The sequence below is a fragment of the Acipenser ruthenus genome, chromosome 6 (assembly GCF_902713425.1).
Source record: "Acipenser ruthenus chromosome 6, fAciRut3.2 maternal haplotype, whole genome shotgun sequence".
In the NCBI taxonomy this organism is placed as follows: domain Eukaryota; kingdom Metazoa; phylum Chordata; class Actinopteri; order Acipenseriformes; family Acipenseridae; genus Acipenser; species Acipenser ruthenus.
The window spans coordinates 53,393,655-53,413,085 of NC_081194.1; the positions used below are offsets into that span (position 1 = coordinate 53,393,655).

A 19,431-nucleotide genomic window follows, 5' to 3' on the forward strand; every position below is an offset into this window, starting at 1 on the left:
TATTTTCCATTTCGGATGGGATTCTTTTTAACCTGAAATTATGGCAAGGTTTTTCAGACTATAGAATTAAACCATTTTTTATATCCAAGAGTGGTTTACAAGTTCATGATGTTTGTAAATATAAATGCTGCTACAGTATATGCTACCGTAAAATTAGATTCAGTGTTTTACGTTGAATGTCTTATTTCTGCAAAGACAGTAATCTAGAAACAGGACATTTAAGGCATAAAGTAGGCTTGTGAGTGCTCTGTTCTAGAGAACTTTTACTGTCGTTTCCGAACATCCTTTAATTTGTTATTTTGAAAGAACAAATGATGCTGTATAAATAAGGTCATGGACTTAAAACACATCCAGGATAAGGATTCAATTTTACTAGGACTGCAACCATCCCCATAGGAGTTTGGTACTTCAGAACACAGTTGGTAAGAGCAGAAAAAACAATGGTAGGCCTAACTTAAAAAAAAAAAAAAAAAGTTACAATAATTGTGCTGTGGATTAAATGCACTTTTCATGCCCATAGATAAAGCACAATCAAGTATGCAAAACTGACATTTAGAGATAGATTACTTCCTTTTTAGTATTTTTTTATTCATATTGGAATAAATAGCAGAAAAGAATGCTACACTGAACTGTGTGACCAACAGCGTATAAAGAAAATATAGGCCTGATGGTTTTCTATAGTGAAATATAATCCTGTTGCTATTCAGCTACTCTGCAAGGGAACACTGCCATCATTAATATTTTAAGAGCCAAGATGGATACAAAAAAAAGACCATGCTATTAAAGCATTATCAGCAGATCGTGAGTAGAAAAGGAATGAATTATTATTATTTATTTCTTAGCAGACGCCCTTATCCAGGGCGACTTACAATTGTTACAAGATATGACATTATGTTTACATACAATTACCCATTTATACAGTTGGGTTTTTACTGAAGCAATCTAGGTAAAGTACCTTGCTCAAGGGTACAACAGCAGTGTCCCCCACTGGGGATTGAACCCACAACCCTCTGGTCAAGAGTCCAGAGCCCTAACCACTACTCCACACTGCTGCCCCATTATTCTGGGACTGATAAGGAGTACAACACATTTCTTTTTTGCCTGGATAAAGAAACAAGTTAAATTTCAAAGCATTTTCAAGTATGTTAACAATACAATAATTTGAATGAAAACAGAACATTTAGTGGTTTTGTAAAAAGTTACAGTATGTGCTGAAAATATTTCAGCTTTGTGTATTTCTGACATGTAATCTCTCTGAGATGAAAATGAAACCAACATTATTCTATTTTCACAGTGCAGTCATGTATTATGTATAGACATATCTGATAATCTTGCGTCATGCTATTGACACAGCATAATATTACCCCTATAATTTTCCTTATCTGACTGTAGTTCTGTACCTTTAAGGAATATACATGAAACGTTATTTAAATAATGCATACACAGGGTTAGAAACTAACAATATTGTGCTACTAGTCCAAAGGACTAGTACCTTTTGAAACTTGGTAGACCTGATGTAAACTTACTAATCAACAACAGTTGGGGTCCCTAAAATAGGCTTAGATTTTATTTTGCTAAAAAATAAACACTTATCAATTTAGATTTACATTTTTTTTTTTAACAAAGCACCTTCGTAAACGCTCATACAGATCGATCAATCACCTGTTTGCACCTCGTTACTGAGCGACTGCTGTCTGTACTGTGTGCTAAGAAAGTGACACTGACAGCACCAGACATGATGACAGAGGAAAAAAATTATCTCAGCTGTACCACCTTGCCGACCATGAAGCTCCGCCTGAAATTGACACCGATGACACAAGTAAAATATTTATTTTATTGTACATTACAGATATTCATTTCTGTGTGGAGACAGCCAAAATAGAAGCCTTTCGAATTGTCACAAATAACATCAAAACACATTTACAATGGCTGAAGATGTCAACATTTATTCAGATTTCTATGGACATTTTTAAGTGACATAGTTATTTACAAAAAAACAGACCTGTTTTTCATACTTTTTAAGTAAATTTAAAGTACCGTATGAAGGATTGTTCTGATTCAGTGTTTGAAATGCAGTGAAATTAATTCAGCAGTGTTTCAGAGGTGCAGGAATTTGAGTATGAGTCGGTAAAAATCTGCCTGGAAATTAAATCTCTTAATAATGAAACCTGTGCATTTTGAGAGCGGATTACAAAGATGAAAGGTCCTCAAAGAAACTTGATATGGCAGTGTAACAAATCCTCAGCAATGTTTAAAGCAACCAGCTTTACAAACACCTGCCCTAAGGAAAACAGGTGGAGGAAATTTTTGGGTGCAGGAGTAAAGGGTATAAATTGTGAAAATCATGTAGATTCAATTGCGATATATACTGTATTTCTTTTTCACCTTTTAAAACTCTTCAATTCACGGGGTGAGAGCCAGGGCTGGAGTGAAAGGTCGTTACTTGGAGAGGTAGTTTGAGGAGTGGCCTCAGGGGATAGGATAGGAAAGGAAAGAGGTTCCTGACCGGCGGGAGCCTTCTTGGCCAGAGGAGAGAGAGCGGCCTCGAAGGCAGGCTATTCAGCAGCCTCGGGAACCAGAAAATACTTAAGATAGGTTGGCTCGGCGGAGCCCACGACAAGCTCTGTGGAGCGGCAGCTGTGTAAGAAGAATAGGCTCTTGCGCTGAAGAACCTGGAAAAGGAATGACAGAATAGGGAGCTGGAAATAGAGCCCAGTCTCAGTTTGAGTAAGATAAAGAGCAGGAGCTGCTAAGGATAGAGTGTGTGGCCGGGGGTCCCCTTTGACTCACGCGGTGAGAACCTCCCCTCGGCGGAGGCGTGGATGGCGGCGGCCATAGAGGTCGGGGAAGTGAGCCTCACTTACCCCCAAAGGTTGGACCCTGGCTCCCCGCACAACCCCACACCCATGGGACAAACAGTAGTTCATATGTCAATGCATAACATTTCTGAAATGAGGAAAAGACATACGAGACAGTTTTTTGGTGAGCTGCAGCAATATCAGAAACAGATGTGCGTATGTACGATCCTACTGCTGAGGAGGACCAGCACCCTAGGCTCTTAATTAGATGCTGATTAATGTTGGCTTTTGTTGCTGAGGTGGCTACTCTGATTCTAAAGGAGTGAGGAGTGTAGAACTGAGGAGAAAGGCCTGCTTTGGAGATGAGAGAGGCAAGGTGAGTTGAGAACCAATGTCTTGAAACTACTGCACGAGAGGAGCTGATGAACAGCGGATCTGTCATGAGGAAAAGCTTCTTGCTGAAGATGTATCTGGAACTAAGGATGTCATTGGAACGGATGCAGAGAGAAGGGAAGCTGGAAAGAGATGGGACAGTATATTCGGAGCATCTGAGGAATCCAAAGAAAGCAGTTAAGCACATGACTTCTGTGAGGAGATCGTCAAAAGGGTTGAAACAGCCTTTTCACAAGATTGACATGAGTAACAGCAGAATATCCGAAGATATGGGAAGCCGAGATGGGTAAGTAGGATGTGAGCTCTTAGATATGCCACAGAGCGTCAGGCAGATTGCTGGAATGGCCAGAAGAATCGGAGAGGACACTGACTTGAGACTGTAATGGAACTGGATTCCGGAGATGTAAGACTTGACTGTAGAAGTGGAGAGGTGTAGAATGTCTCATGCGTGGACGATAAAGGCTAAGATCCAGTTTTGATTAAATGGAACTGGCTAAATTTGTGTTTTTTGCGCAGAAGGAGGAGAAAGAAGACCAGCCTGTAGAGTAGGATGATCTTGTTGATGGAGCTAGTGCAGCTGACATGTAATTTCTAGCCGATTGAAGAAGGTTGAAGAGAGGAGAACTCACAGGTGCTGGAATTGCGGAACTTGGAGAGGTGCTGGAGCTGGTGCCGGAACCAACTGCTGATATCTGGCGATCTTTTATAATATTGCGAAAAGTCTGTGTAGAAAGAGAATGACAGTGGGAGCTTGAGAGCAGAGATCTGCTGAAGCAGTAATCTGTAACAGTGTGTGGTGGACTGCCGTCAGTAGTGTGCAGTGGCCTGCTGTAGAAAGCAGATAACTGCTGAAGTGAGTGAAAAGAAGCTCATTGTGAGATATGAGCAAATTTAAGCTGCATTAAGTGCCTCCTTGGTATTGCAGGAGGTTGCTGCACATTCTGCCAGCCAGAATTTTGATAGGATGTCGATGTTGGTCTTTAAGTGTTCAGGCAATTTAGATGGAGTGAAAGATGAGGCTGCTTTCGGGAGAGATGTAGAATGCATTGCTGTGAGGCCGCTGCAAAACCTATTGATTTGATCAGGAGCAGTCTGTGAGTGTATTGTCCATTGCAAGGTAGGAGGCTGGTTTAACTGAAACACTGATAAATAAAAGGACATGGTTTCCGTTCCTGACTGGCAGCTCTCATCGAATGAAATATTAATCTTCCAAAGTAAAATGGATCCTGATTTGAAAATACATTGTAGCGGACGCTCTATATCGACTGTATCTGGAGATTAACACTCAAATAACCACGATCAAGGTTACAAAATGAATAACTCCCAAATCAGCTAGAAATACCGACAGCAATAAAAACACAAGGGACAAGTTCTTTACACAAATAATAACTATTTTTATTGTACTATGGTGTTTATGTTCCATAACAACAGATAACTCACCATATACAATAAATACTGACACAGCATTGAAATGACAACATCCTGTTCACCCCTCATCCCAGCAATACAAAATAACCACATCAGTAAACAACCAAGCAAACAAATCAACAAATGTAGCACATTATAAACACAATACAAGTCAGCTAGAAATATTTGTGAAGCTATAGTTCCATTTGGTGCTTCCTCTGCCAATAGGTATTAAAGCTAAAACAGTCAGCATGAAAAAACAATCCTTTTATATCTTTTGAGTCATTGTAAAGAAACTGAAATGACCTCACCAGTCTTCCAGATATTTAACCAGCTGCCGAGTCTTCTGTTCTCCAAAACTCCAGACAAAGATATCCAAAAAACCCAGAAACTGAAGCGTGGTAGATTTATAATGCACAGCGTTATATTTGTGCATACAAAAACCAATAAAACACGGTTTCTAACTAGGGCCCCAGTAGATCTATTTAATCAAAAAACTTAAACAAAAAATAGTTAATGCAAGTTAAGCTTAACTATAACGCGATCCTTGTATTCCAAATAAGTTTGTATGAATTGTAATCCAGTAGCTTGCTCTCTTCTCCAGCTCCTTGCTGTTTGTCTTTTTTCCTCTTCTTCCCCCACCACCATTTTAAATAACAGCAGCCTATAAACGTTTCTCTCATTGGATAAAAACAAAGTAACCCTTTCCAGACAGAATGATATTTGAGTCTAAAAAAACAACACTGTTGCACCTATTTGAGGAGTGACCTCAGAGATAACAGGCTTACTTGTCTAGCCACTTCAGCAAAATCACGCAATGTTGTTCTAGGCCTAGTGCATGTCTTAAGGATGATTGCAACCCCATTCAGTAACAAAAGCAACTATCTTTTAGGCTTACTGTGCTCTACACTACACATAACAAGTTTATTTTTTTAAAGACAGATTCTACCAAGTACCAGATTCTACATAATAAGTACATCATTTCCAGTAGTTTATGGCCCTTAATCATCTCCAAAATATGGATTTCGGCTTATCATTGTATTGCGTTTGCCCTTTCTGTCACTGACACTCACAACCTGAACGTATTTCCTCATAACGTGCAGTTATGGACACGCGTGTACTCGGTTTGCACACGTTCCCCCATAACGTGCATCTAAGGACTGGCGCGTGTGTCCCCTTAATGTTTGAGTCCAGCTGCAGTACTACAATTAGTGGAAAAACCACACATTTTTAAAATTGCTATTTTATCCTAAACTGAAAACCTGAAAACTGTTAATATACTAAAGGGAAAGCACTTGTGAAGCTGAATCAACAATTTCAATGCAGAGTTCCTGAAATGCAGTACGATTTATTTGCACACCACATTGAGCCTATTTTAATGCTCAGGAATCAGACAATGCAATGTCTTTGCCAGAACACATGAAGGTCTGTAAAGAACATGACCTGGGACTTCTGTATCCTGATGTATTCAACCTATTGGTGCTTTTGGCCACGCTGCCTGTTACAGTTGCAACTGCAGAAAGATGTGTCAGTGTTACAAAGCTCCACAGCGTATGGACTTTCGTTGAAATTGCGAGTGTAATGCTATTTATTTATATAACCATATCAACACACGCAAACACACACACACGATTATATATATATATATATATATATATATATATATATATATATATATATATATATATATACAGTACTGTGCAAAAGTTTTAGGCAGGTGTGAAAAAATGCTGTAAAGTAAGAATGCTTTCAAAAATAGACATGTTAATAGTTTATATTTATCAATTAACAAAATGCAAAGTGAGTGAACAGAAGAAAAATCTACATCAAATCAATATTTGGTGTGACCACCCTTTGCCTTCAAAACAGCATCAATTCTTCTAGGTACACTTGCACACAGTTTTTGAAGGAACTCGGCAGGTAGGTTGGCCCAAACATCTTGGAGAACTAACCACAGTTCTTCTGTGGATTTAGGCAGCCTCAGTTGCTTCTCTCTCTTCATGTAATCCCAGACAGATTCGATGATGTTGAGATCAGGGCTCTGTGGGGGCCATACCATCACTTCCAGGACTCCTTGTTCTTCTTTACGCTGAAGATAGTTCTTAATGACTTTCGCTGTATGTTTGGGGTCGTTGTCATGCTGCAGAATAAATTTGGGGCCAATCAGATGCCTCCCTGATGGTAATGCATGATGGATAAGTATCTGCCTGTACTTCTCAGCATTGAGGAGACCATTAATTCTGACCAAATCCCCAACTCCATTTGCAGAAATGCAGCCCCAAACTTGCAAGGAACCTCCACCATGCTTCACTGTTGCCTGCAGACACTCATTTGTGTACTGCTCTCCAGCCCTTCGGCGAACAAACTGCCTTCTGCTACAACCAAATATTTCAAATTTTGATTCATCAGTCCAGAGCACCTGCTGCCATTTTTCTGCACCCCAGTTCCTGTGTTTCCGTGCATAGTTGAGTCGCTTGGCCTTGTTTCCACGTCGGAGGTATGGCTTTTTGGCCGCAAGTCTTCCATGAAGGCCACTTCTGACCAGACTTCTCCGGACAGTAGATGGGTGTACCAGGGTCCCACTGTTTTCTGCCAATTCTGAGCTGCTGGCACTGCTGGACATCTTCCGATTGCGAAGGGAAGTAAGCATGATGTGTCTTTCATCTGCTGCAGTAAGTTTCCTTGGCCGACCACTGCGTCTACGGTCCTCAACGTTGCCCGTTTCTTTGTGCTTCTTCAAAAGAGCTTGGACAGCACATCTGGAAACCCCTGTCTGCCTTGAAATTTCTGCCTGGGAGAGACATTGCTGATGCAGTATAACTACCTTGTGTCTTGTTGCTGTGCTCAGTCTTGCCATGGTGTATGACTTTTGACAGTAAACTGTCTTCAGCAACCTCACCTTGTTAGCTGAGTTTGGCTGTTCCTCACCCAGTTTTATTCCTCCTACACAGCTGTTTCTGTTTCAGTTAATGATTGTGTTTCAACCTACATATTGAATTGATGATCATTAGCACCTGTTTGGTATAATTGTTTAATCATACACCTGACTATATGCCTACAAAATCCCTGACTTTGTGCAAGTGTACATTTATTCCTGCGCACGCCCCTGGTTTTACTGTACAAGCTGTTGTTGCTTACTTTTGAGCAGACAACTAAAAAACAAAAAGTTGGAGGTTCAGGATTTAAGAAGAATACTGTGTGCATGTTTTTTTAACACTGTTGCATCTTTAGTTTCCAAATACAACCACAAAAATGTTCACATGACTATAATGGGTGCATACAGAAGTCTGCTGACCACAAATGTAATACACTTTGGTGACACCACATGATGTTGTGATTTGTATTATTAACAGTGACCATCTCACATAAATAAAAAAAAAAGAAAAGAAAATTTAAGTCATTTTTTTGACTAGTCTAATAATATATTTTTCTTTTATAGGAGACTTTACAGCAGTTAATCATGATGCCCCTTCCAAATGTCCTGGTGTTGGGTAGAAATCCTCTCTCTGGTAGGTTAAATACTATAGTTGTAGCTATTATAACAAATATTAACAGCATCTTAATTGGGAGGTTTTTTTTTTTAAAGAATGTGTTTTTGATGAAGAAATTGCTGTGACTTAGCACAATGCTTTCTTAATTTGGGCCATAGTTTCTTTCTAAAAAGTAGGGCAAACCAACATTGTGTGGAATGACACCAGCTTGACAACACTTTTATTTTGTTGTTACTGTAGCAAGTGACTGTTGTAGGTTCTTTAACAATCATGGAAGGTTTCATGAATATCAGACTTTGTTTTATGTATAAAAGCAAACTGTTTTTCATTTTGAGGTTTGTCTAAAAAAAATATACATTAAGTAACTGCTGTCTTCCTTAACACAGCAGAGGATTTGCATATGAGTGCCTCAGAATGCAAAGGAATATTATAACATATGAAATTGATTACAGGCCAAAGAAAACCATGTGTATTTACACTCTAACAACAGTTTCCAGGGATAGATGCAATTACTGTGGTAATGGGAATGTACAGTAGACTTCTATTTTGCAGTCCTAACAAAGCAATCTTGTTTGGTAGTTTAGTATTGTAACAGGAGCTAATGTATTGTTATTGTTACAAAAAACAGCATTTTTAAAAGCAGCTGCTACAGTAGCTACATATCATGTTTGAAAAACTGATTCAGTGAATAAGACTAGTTCTACTGTAGTTGTGTAGCTACTAGCATAGGACCACTCCTATCCATAGACAAATACAAGTTCAAGAAAGCAATAAGTATTTTTATATGTACAGTATTCACAAGACAAGATTTCCAGATACTGCAATAGGATTATGATCAATAAAACAGTGGCTGTTGCAGCTGTATGTAAATTGCCATTATGTGTGTGCCTTTTTAACAGAATTCAGTGTGTGTTGTTTCGGATATGTCACACTGCAGGGTTTTCAAACATGCCTTGGGCAGATTTAGCCAGCACCACAGATTTGACAGACCTAAATTAAAGTGACAATAACTGAGGAATAGCAGCTTAATTGTACTGTTGGTTTTGTATAAAAAGGCTGCTAACCCAGTGTACTGCAATATAGGAAGCCTAAAATATGTACAGTAATAAGGGAATAATACACAAAATTTTTAATTTATTCCAGATTGCTGTGCTTTACATTTTTACAATGAAGACCATATGTTATAGAAAAACATCTGTTTTAAAAGACCAGTTGTCTTCAGAACAGGTTCACTATGACTGTATCACACTAAATATGTAACAAAACACAAGAACAGTGCAAAACATGATATTTTTAACATATATTTTGTAGTATATACTAGGGTTGGGACAATATTGAAAATCTCTGAAATGATAACTGCAGGATAGAAAATTGTGATAATTGCAATTATCGCTGTGTTTGCTCATTTAGATTCCGCTGGTTATACAAATATAAAATACAGTAGTGCCTCGCTAAACCGAGGACAGGTTACCTGAGATAATTAAGTGTCTGGTTTAAAAGACCCAGTGCATTTTTTTTTTAACTTTAGCCTATAGGCTACTGTAAATAATAACAGTAACACAAAATAAATCATGCCTTCTCTGTACACACTACTGTAGAATGAAACTAACAGAATAGCACACTTTTTTTTACCCAAATACTTAATAGTGCACAAAACAACAAAATAGTTAATGTTGACGCATTTACAAGCTCTGATACCATACAGTACCTTATTACATATACTGCGCAGGGTACCTCCATTTTCTCCAAGAATACCAAAATGGATACTGATTTTTTTTTTTTTCGTTAAGCTGTTTTGAAAGAGAGTGCTCACTGCTACTTTCACTCACCGCCTTTTCTCAACGAAATCTCGCAAAAGCCTCACAACCGCTGGGTCATCGTTAGGGCGGAAGTGGCGGCTGCTCAAACACTACAAGATGTACTAATTCAATATTACTAGAACAGATGGAATAATGAAACAAAAAATATGATAAAAAATCCAGCTTCATTAAAAATCGTCATAATGAATACAATGTCATGCATTTCCGATAACTATAATTATTTTCTAATGTATTTTTTTTATCGGGACTTCTGTTCGATACAGTATTACCTTAGTGTAGACTAATGATGACTAGTAAGCTGATGAGGTTTTGGATTTGGCCAAGATCCAGTGAGAATTTTAGACCCTAGCAGCCATAGTTGTAGATGCAGTACAGTTGTCCACAGAATCCACAGAATATTATCCCCAGTCAAAGAACACAGAGATCATTTTCATTAGAACCAATTATGCGTGTCTACAAGATTTTGTACTGTACATGTTCCATAATAAGTAGTAGCTCATAAAATGTAACCGGGTTTACATATTTATATTTCTCCTCTGTTTAGTTATAAACCTGCAAGTCACTTCTAGTCGAAAGGTTTTTCTTGGAACTTTTCTGCATTACTCCACTGTTATAATTATGTATGAACCTGAAGAAATAACAACCTAGACATAAAAGTATAACCCTGAAAGGAACATTTTTTGTTTATATACTGTAGCTTTTCTATGACAGGATATGGTGCAGTTTCTGGTAGTGGCCCAAAATTAGCTATAACCATATGTTTCCTGACAGGATGCAAGTATGGTGACTTAAGACAGGTTACTAATAGTAAAATATTGTCACAAGAAGCAATCCTGACATAGTCAATCGTTTTCCGCGTCCACGTGAAATAAAACTTCCTTGTGCTGTTTTGGGTTTGTTCTTTTCTGACACAGTTCCCTTTCAGACAACTCTATTAATTAATTATATACTGTAGTGTCTGTTCTTTATATTCACTGCTTCTGGTAATTTCATTAAAATGCAACATTTTTCCAAGATTTCCTGTGAACTATCTGTTGTAATGAATTGCAGTACAAATATAATCTTTTCAGTATCAATCTACAATTTTTTACATTTTATTTAGCATTGTATTCTACAACAGAAACAAAAAGCATTTTGTCAGATTTAATAAAAAGGCTTTTTAAATGTTACTGCAACAGTACTTGGTTATTCATTTTATTCTGTCTTATCTGAATTTATTTTTCTGCTGGTTTTAGTAATGTATCAATTGTATTTAAATGTGGAACATTGCCTAGGTTAGCAGTTGTTTAGAGGTATTACAGTGGAGGAAGCTAGTTTGGCAGCCTGGAGCCATAAAATTTCAGTACAAGCAAAGATGTTAAACTGATATCAAAGGTTTTAATCATGGCCGTCTGTTTTTTCTCAGCACATTTTGTTTAACACAAGTATTTGATGCTATAGCAGTTTAAAATGTCTACAGTTCATCAACATCTGCAAAAAACTGAATAGCCAAATTCATTAGCTGTCCAATAAGCAAACATTCTTTCTGTGTTTTTGTACAGTGAGGTCTGTAACTAAACATCACATAATCTTTAATTATTTTCATTTATTTACATCCCAGATTTAAAAACGCAGGCCAACTGCTGAATCCAGAGGAGGAGACGAAAAAAAGAATGTCACGATAATAATTCAGTGGACAGTATGTAAATGTTAGGTAAAATAACCCAAAAAAATACATATATGAGAAAACTAGAAAAACAAATACTCATACAGTAATTTACCAATCCAAAGTTATTTAAAGCTGTACCTGGATCAACTCCAGGGTCCATCACAAAAGTTTCTGAAATGATGCTACTGAAATTATAATATGGCCCTATGTCACAAAGACGGCCAGAGTGGGTGGCGTCAGACCAGAAAAGGAATACACAGACAGAGAGACGGTGGTTGTGATGAGGCTGAACGCGTGATCGCGTTCAGCATTTAATAAACAGACAGAAAATAAAAGGTTTGAAACAACAAAACACAGGACACGGCACTTGTAGCCAAAATAAAAGGACAAACAAAAACGGACTAGACAGACAAAACACGGTGAGCAGATTTAACTATTACTATTATTATTATTATCTTTACCTCCGTCTCCAATCCCGTTCTCCACTCACCGAACACCAACCCTTAGTGCAAGAAACGTGCATCTATATATACTGTTGTGCTGGGATTCAATTACTAATTAATTACTCACTTGAATCCCAGCACGTGAATTCATTACGTGAAACCCCGTGTTCACATATTATATTTTAAATGCACGTGCGTGATGTGCAATCCCGTGCCTAAATACAAATATACACTATTTAAATACACGTGAAACACAGACCCGTTTATATCCCGTGTACCAATGACTATACACCAACATTTACACACGCAACATACACACAAATGCACACAGGGGCGGGGCGCATTGCCACATATACCCCCCCTTGTGCGCAGCACACATGGCCTCAACGGCCACCTCCCCCCTTAAAAACCCAGCAGTCCAGGACAAAGTCTCGGGCTGGGAAGGGAGGCTTCAGTGGGCCCATGGCTGGCCATGCTGTCAGCACCCCTGCCGGTAGTGGCACGGCTGACAGCCTGTTGGTCCCGTCCTGCAGCGAAAAAGCTGCGGGGGCAGGTGGTCCCCCGACCTCCCCCTTCTTCGTAGCCGGCAGCTCCCTCCTGTGGGGCTCCGGCCACAAGAACTCCTGCAGCGAAACTGCTGCTGGGGAAAGTGGTCTCCAGACCTCGTCCCCCTTCGTGGCCGGCAGCTCCCCTTTCTGGGGCTCCGGCCACCGTACTCCCTGCGGAGGTACGGGCAGCAGAGGCAGCTCCTGCTCCTCTGCTCCGGGCGGTGGCGGAGGCAGAGGCAGCTCCAGCTCCTCTGCTCCTGGCGGTGGTGGTGGCGGAGGCAGAGGCAGCTCCAGCTCCTCTGCTCCTGGCGGTGGTGGTGGCGGAGGCAGAGGCAGCTCCTGCTCCTCTGCTCCTGGAGGTGGTGGAGGCAGAGGCAGCTCCTGCTCCTCTGCTCCTGGCGGTGGTGGTGGCGGAGGCAGAGGCAGCTCCTGCTCCTCTGCTCCTTGCGGTGGTGGTGGCGGAGGCAGAGGCAGCTCCTGCTCCTCTGCTCCTGGAGGTGGTGGAGGCAGAGGCAGCTCCTGCTCCTCTGCTCCTGGAGGTGGTGGAGGCAGAGGCAGCTCCAGCTCCTCTGCTCCTGGCGGTGCTGGCTCCCTCTGCTGTGGCGGCTGGGCATGTGCACGCCGTGCTGCCTTCAGCAGCATAGCGAGAGGCTGCTGGGGGACACCAGCATCCTGCCCTTCTCCCCCCCAAAAATTTTCAGGGGGTTGAGCCTGTAACTCCTCCCCTTCTGGCTCCTGGGGCTGAACCAGCAGGCATTTTCCCTCTGCTGGTGGCTTGGGTCCCAGGGCTGTGGAAGCCCCGACTTGCCTCCCTTTGGGCTGTGGACGCCCCGACTCCTCCCTGTTGGGCTGTGGACGCCCCGACTCCTCCCTGTTGGGCTGTGGACGCCCCGACTCCTCCCTGTTGGGCTGTGGACGCCCCGACTCCTCCCTGTTGGGCTGTGGACGCCCCGACTCCTCCCTGTTGGGCTGTGGACGTTCGGGCTCCCCCCACTCAGGCGTAGGACGTTCGGGCTCCTCCCACTCAGGCGTAGGACGTTCGGGCTCCTCCCACTCAGGCGTAGGACGTTCGGGCTCCTCCCACTCAGGCGTAGGACGTTCGGGCTCCTCCCACTCAGGCGTAGGACATTCGGGCTCCTTCCGCTTGGGCTCCTCCCATTTGGGCTGTGGATGCTCAGGCTCCTCCCATTTGGGCTGTGGAGGCAAAACCAGCAGGCATTCACCCTCTGCTGGTGGAGATGGGGACAGCAGGTACTCACCCTCTGCTGGTGGAGATGGGGACAGCAGGTACTCACCCTCTGCTGGTGGAGATGGGGACAGCAGGTACTCCTCTGCTGGTGGTCCTGCTACCTGGGCTGCTGTTCCATTTATGGTTGCCTCCAGGTAGCTGAGGACAAACTCCACACCTTCCTCCAAGGTGTTTGGGGTGTGTTCCTCCTGATATGCCTCCCATCTCTCACAGTCCATCATCCACAGAGCCCGGACGACCATGGGCAGAGACTGGGCCTCCAGCCCAGCATTCTCCAGGAACCAGCCCCGCAGTTTGATGGCGTCTTCTGCCATTGACTCTCTTTTTTCTCTTTTTTTTTTTCCCCCCAAAAACAATATTTGTAATCCTTTTTTTTTTTTTTTTTTTTTTTTTTTTTAAACAAAACCCCTCCTGGTCTGACGCTTGGAGGCGCGGCTATCCCACGATGACACCACGTGTCACAAAGACGGCCAGAGTGGGTGGCGTCAGACCAGAAAAGGAATACACAGACAGAGAGACGGTGGTTGTGATGAGGCTGAACGCGTGATCGCGTTCAGCATTTAATAAACAGACAGAAAATAAAAGGTTTGAAACAACAAAACACAGGACACGGCACTTGTAGCCAAAATAAAAGGACAAACAAAAACGGACTAGACAGACAAAACACGGTGAGCAGATTTAACTATTACTATTATTATTATTATCTTTACCTCCGTCTCCAATCCCGTTCTCCACTCACCGAACACCAACCCTTAGTGCAAGAAACGTGCATCTATATATACTGTTGTGCTGGGATTCAATTACTAATTAATTACTCACTTGAATCCCAGCACGTGAATTCATTACGTGAAACCCCGTGTTCACATATTATATTTTAAATGCACGTGCGTGATGTGCAATCCCGTGCCTAAATACAAATATACACTATTTAAATACACGTGAAACACAGACCCGTTTATATCCCGTGTACCAATGACTATACACCAACATTTACACACGCAACATACACACAAATGCACACAGGGGCGGGGCGCATTGCCACACCCTAGTATTCACAAAGCTTTACATAAAAAAAAAAAAAAAAATTCTAGAACAGCTTCATGAATATGAAGCCCTATACTGTTAAATAAATTTAAAAAAATCCTTGAACTTACACACTGTCCTTTGTATGAGATTAAGTTTGGATCAATGTTCTTACATGTGTATGTTTATTTCAGATTTAGCAGTTTGTAATGTAATTACAATCCATTAGTCTGTGCTTTTATTGCAGACATAGCCCATTGTTATAAGCTGCATAGCCTTGGGGCTGGATCCTAAGGCTACTCTTAATGCTGTTAACTGACCTTTTAACCCAGTTGTGGGCGAAACAAAATTAGGGACATCTGGTTCAGTTGGTGTTACTAAAACTCTTAGATCTATTATCAGAGCTTTGGTGAGGACCATTTTATACTGCTCTTCTACGTTTACAGTAAACAAATACTTCATGTAGATTAATTTAATCTTTATAAGATTGTGTTTACTTTGCAGTATCTGATCCTTAACGTACTGTATGTGCCCTCTTATCATTTTCTCACAAATAACACAAATAACAACAAGACATGTCAGACATAATTAAGGACAGTCTAGGAAACCTGGCCACATGTTCTTAAACTAATCCTATAGATAAATACAAATGAATGCGTTCTCGTGTATTAGTATTTGTTTATTTAGCAGACGTCTTTATCCAAGGTGACTTACAGAGACTAGGGTGTGTGAACTATGCATCAGCTGCAGAGTCACTTACAACAGCGTCTTACCTGAAAGACGGAGCACAAGGAGGTTCAGTGACTTGCTCAGGGTCACACAGTGAGTCAGTGTGTGAGCCGGGATTTGAACCGGGGACCTCCTGGTGTACTTTATGACTATCTATTTATGTTTTATAGTGATGCATTATTTTTTATTGCAATAAATATTACAAGCTATTTTTATTTCCTTGCTTGTAGTGCATTTATTTTAAAGTACCATCACAATTCTTAATACCGTATGTCCCAAATTATAACTTAATAAACATGAGAAAGCAGTCAATCATGGCAAGAAGCATATTATATGTGTACCATCTTAAAGAAGTTTCACAGGTTTATATATTTATTGTATGCTTAAAAATTTGATTTGTAATTTTGTCAAAAAGAATGTATAATTCAATAATAATAGAGTATTGAAAAGTCTTAACTCTTATCCCATTTGTATTACATTATACTTTCTTAGAGCTGAGAAATGTAATGCCTTTAAGAGAGGCAATTGCTGAATTTCAAATGAATGCAGTTGACTGGTGGTATCAGGCAAACATGTACAGTACTGTAGTCATACACTGGTAGGGTATTGTGTTATATATCTGAAGACAAAATTGAATTTCAGAAGAGTATTCTACAATTAAATAATAAAAAAAATACTAAACATTTGATCCTTATGTTTACAAATGATGTATTTACAGAACAAGGTCTGGATGAAATGAAGAAATTCTTGTTACTTTTGCTTGGTTGTGCAGTTCAGGTGGGTTTTTTCTTTTTGATCCAATCATATACAGTCGTTTAAGAAACTTAAAATTGACAGTGAAGCAATTTGTGATAGTTTGATAAAATATTAAACTGCAAATGTATGGATTCGTCTGAAAAATGTTATGCTGTAACTGTTCCAGCACTGTTTTGGTTTTAATGCTTAACATATAATTTAAGATACTGTCAATTTTGCCTCTTATCCCAGTCCCCAGTAATATATTATACAAACCTTTTTTATCCTGAGGTGACCCCATCACTGGTATAATCCTGATCCATGAGTATATGAGGTCTATTCACAATCAGCAGCTTTACAATTAATGATAAATTATATTTTGCCACAAAATGTGCTTTTTTTAAAATAATTTCTGTATTGCAGGCCCAAAATGACACAATTTAACATAAGCTCATGTTACTATAGTATTTGGTTAACTAACCAATATGATAAGCATGCATTCTGTGTTAGACAAAATACACAATGCATGTATAGTGAGAATGTTTTTTTGCTAAGAAAATATATTTAATATTTTGAACACTTGTTTTTTTTTCAGTGTGAGAAAAAAGAAGAATTCATTGAGAAAATCCAAACCTTAGATTTTGACACAAAAGCTGCAATTGCGTCCCACATTCAAGAGGTATTTATTAATAGATGTTTTAATAAAAAGAAAATGGCTAATTTGTGGTATTTTATTATTTATACCAAGTTATTCAATTTCATATGACCAAAAAGATCCATGTTGTACATTTTGCAGAGTAAAAGAAAAGTTTCTTGAGTGTTCTGTTTGATGATTTTGCTAACATAAAGCAGCTATGTTATAGATAATCAATTAATTGAAGGCCCTAAGTAATGGAAGCCTGTGTTTAATCCAAGTGCCCTGTCCATAATGGTATAATGATGACAGGACATTTTTCATTAGAGAGCATGTGCTTCTGAACTTACATTAAATATAAATAATTAATATTTTCAGGAGATGACCAGGAACATGCTGATCAGGAGCTGTAACGTGTTTTAAATAATGACATAGCCATGTATATGTAAACATTAGACATATTATGTTCTGAAACTGATGATACAACAGTTCTTCTCCAATATTTTTTTGTGCTTATATGTATTCTGCAGTGTTGTGCATTAGTGCAGTATATTTAACAAATAACCCATATACCATTGTTTTAAATAGTGTCTAGAGGTGGTATTTCATTTAGTTAATGTCCTGTACCATACTGATTACTGAAACTAGTTAATAATGGTCTTCCTTTTATTCTTGGAAGGTGACTCACAATCAGGAGAATGTGTTTGACCTACAGTGGATGGACATTGTTGATTTGTCCCAGGAGGACCTTGACTCTCTGTCCAGGAACATGGCATTACATCTAAAACGAATTGTTGATGAGAGGGATGAATATTCTGAGGTAAAAGAAATCATTGGAATTCACGGGGGTAATGAGTAGGATTAGCAGATTCATTCATCATTAAAACATTGACAGTGCCAAGTCTTCATTTCTGTTTAACATATATTTTAGTTAATTAATATGATAAGTAAGCAGTTAGAGTAACTCAATATAACAATCTAGATTTCCCATGCAGGGTACAGTGTATGTAAGCTGGAGCTTTTAATAAGTTAAGAATTAGGAAGGAGCTATTAATTGCGTTTTAGGTATTTAGTTAATACATAATCCTCCTCGGCACCCCTTTAAACGGGACATTCAATAGCATAATCTTTGTCATTTTACTAATTGTATACTACAGACAGATAAGCTAAGTTGCCAAAAAATGATATGATGGCGGTTCTGGAAATATTTAATAATCCAATCAGTGTCCCTCAAGACACTCGCTTTTTTTTACAAAACTGTACTGTATATGTTGTGAACAGATCGCTATTGGTGCAAAGAAGGTGTTCTTTTAAGCAAAGTTCCTGTTCCTTTAGCTGGAACGTTTGCAACGGGAAAATATGTTTCACCACAAGAGTGTTCCCTTAGGTGAAGTGTTCTTTTAGGAGGTGTTCCTATACACAGAGACTATTGTGTGTGTGTGTGTATATATATATATATATATATATATACACACACACACACACACACAAAATAAAAAAAATAATATATATATATATATATATATATATATATATATATATATATATATATATATATATATATATATATATTATTTTTTTATTTTTTTCAGTTTATAGGAGAGATTATTGCAGATTGTTTGCACAATTTTGAAAGAATAATCTTGTTGTGTAATAAAGTAATTATACAGTGTTATTTTTCTTTTTTTTTTTAAACAGACAATTGTAGAACTTTCCCAGGAACAGGAATGTGGGCATTTTTCACCCCATGCACCAACAGCACAGTCACCCAATGGATCACCAAGCATGCGTCGCACAGAAAGCAGACAACACTTGTCAGTGGAGCTGGCAGATGCCAAGGCAAAAATAAGAAGGCTTAGGCAAGAACTGTAAGTTTACTGACGAATTTAAACTAGATTAAGGCATTCTGGGATACACTTAGTCAGCCAGGACTTACGTATTGAGTTAACATTGTAGAACTAGTTTACTCTGTCTCTATGATCAACTGCCTTTTAACAAAGTAGCACTGCATAAAAAAAAAAACAAAGTTAGATATGAAGTCATAGTTCTTGCACTCTGCCACCATTTATACTAAATGATGTACACCATTTGTACTTGAATTAAATGATGTACTATGAATTATGGAATTTCCTCTTGAGAGTACATTAGCTATTAGACTAAAGCTAACTGACGTTATAATGAGTTATTAGCACTACCAATTTAATACGTAATGTAGGTGTTTTTGACAGGCTGCTTTATGTAAGGAAAAATTAATTTGTCATTGCAGATATTATGTAATATATATTAGGCTGTCACACGATTAAAAAAATGAATCGTGATTAATCTGATGATTCAAAATTTCAATCTTGCATATTTAATTGATAAAATTGCTGCATCCATGTCATTCAAGTTTGTTTTATTACTGATGCTATTATTATTATTATTATTATTATTATTATTATTATTATTGTTATTATTGTTATTGTTATTATTATTATTATTATTATTATTATTATTATTATTATTATTATTAT

At 39.0% G+C, this 19,431-nt stretch overlaps 1 protein-coding gene across 10 annotated transcripts in view; it reads left to right on the plus strand.

Moving 5' to 3' along the window:
• LOC117410688 (girdin-like) overlaps nt 1–19,431 on the plus strand; it is a 93,475-nt gene that overhangs the window by 32,740 nt on the left and 41,304 nt on the right. For 9 of the 10 annotated variants that reach the window (XR_009328910.1, XM_059025498.1, XM_059025497.1 and 6 more), the window contains exons 4-8: nt 8,038–8,107; nt 16,268–16,326; nt 16,880–16,963; nt 17,598–17,738; nt 18,617–18,786. Coding sequence is in view for 9 of the 10 variants with exons in the window: in XM_059025498.1 (XP_058881481.1) it covers nt 8,038–8,107; nt 16,268–16,326; nt 16,880–16,963; nt 17,598–17,738; nt 18,617–18,786 (524 nt within the window). In the remaining variant the exon portion in view is untranslated. The remainder of the gene's footprint in view (nt 1–8,037; nt 8,108–16,267; nt 16,327–16,879; nt 16,964–17,597; nt 17,739–18,616; nt 18,787–19,431) is intronic. The other variant, XM_059025500.1, reaches the window with a different exon arrangement.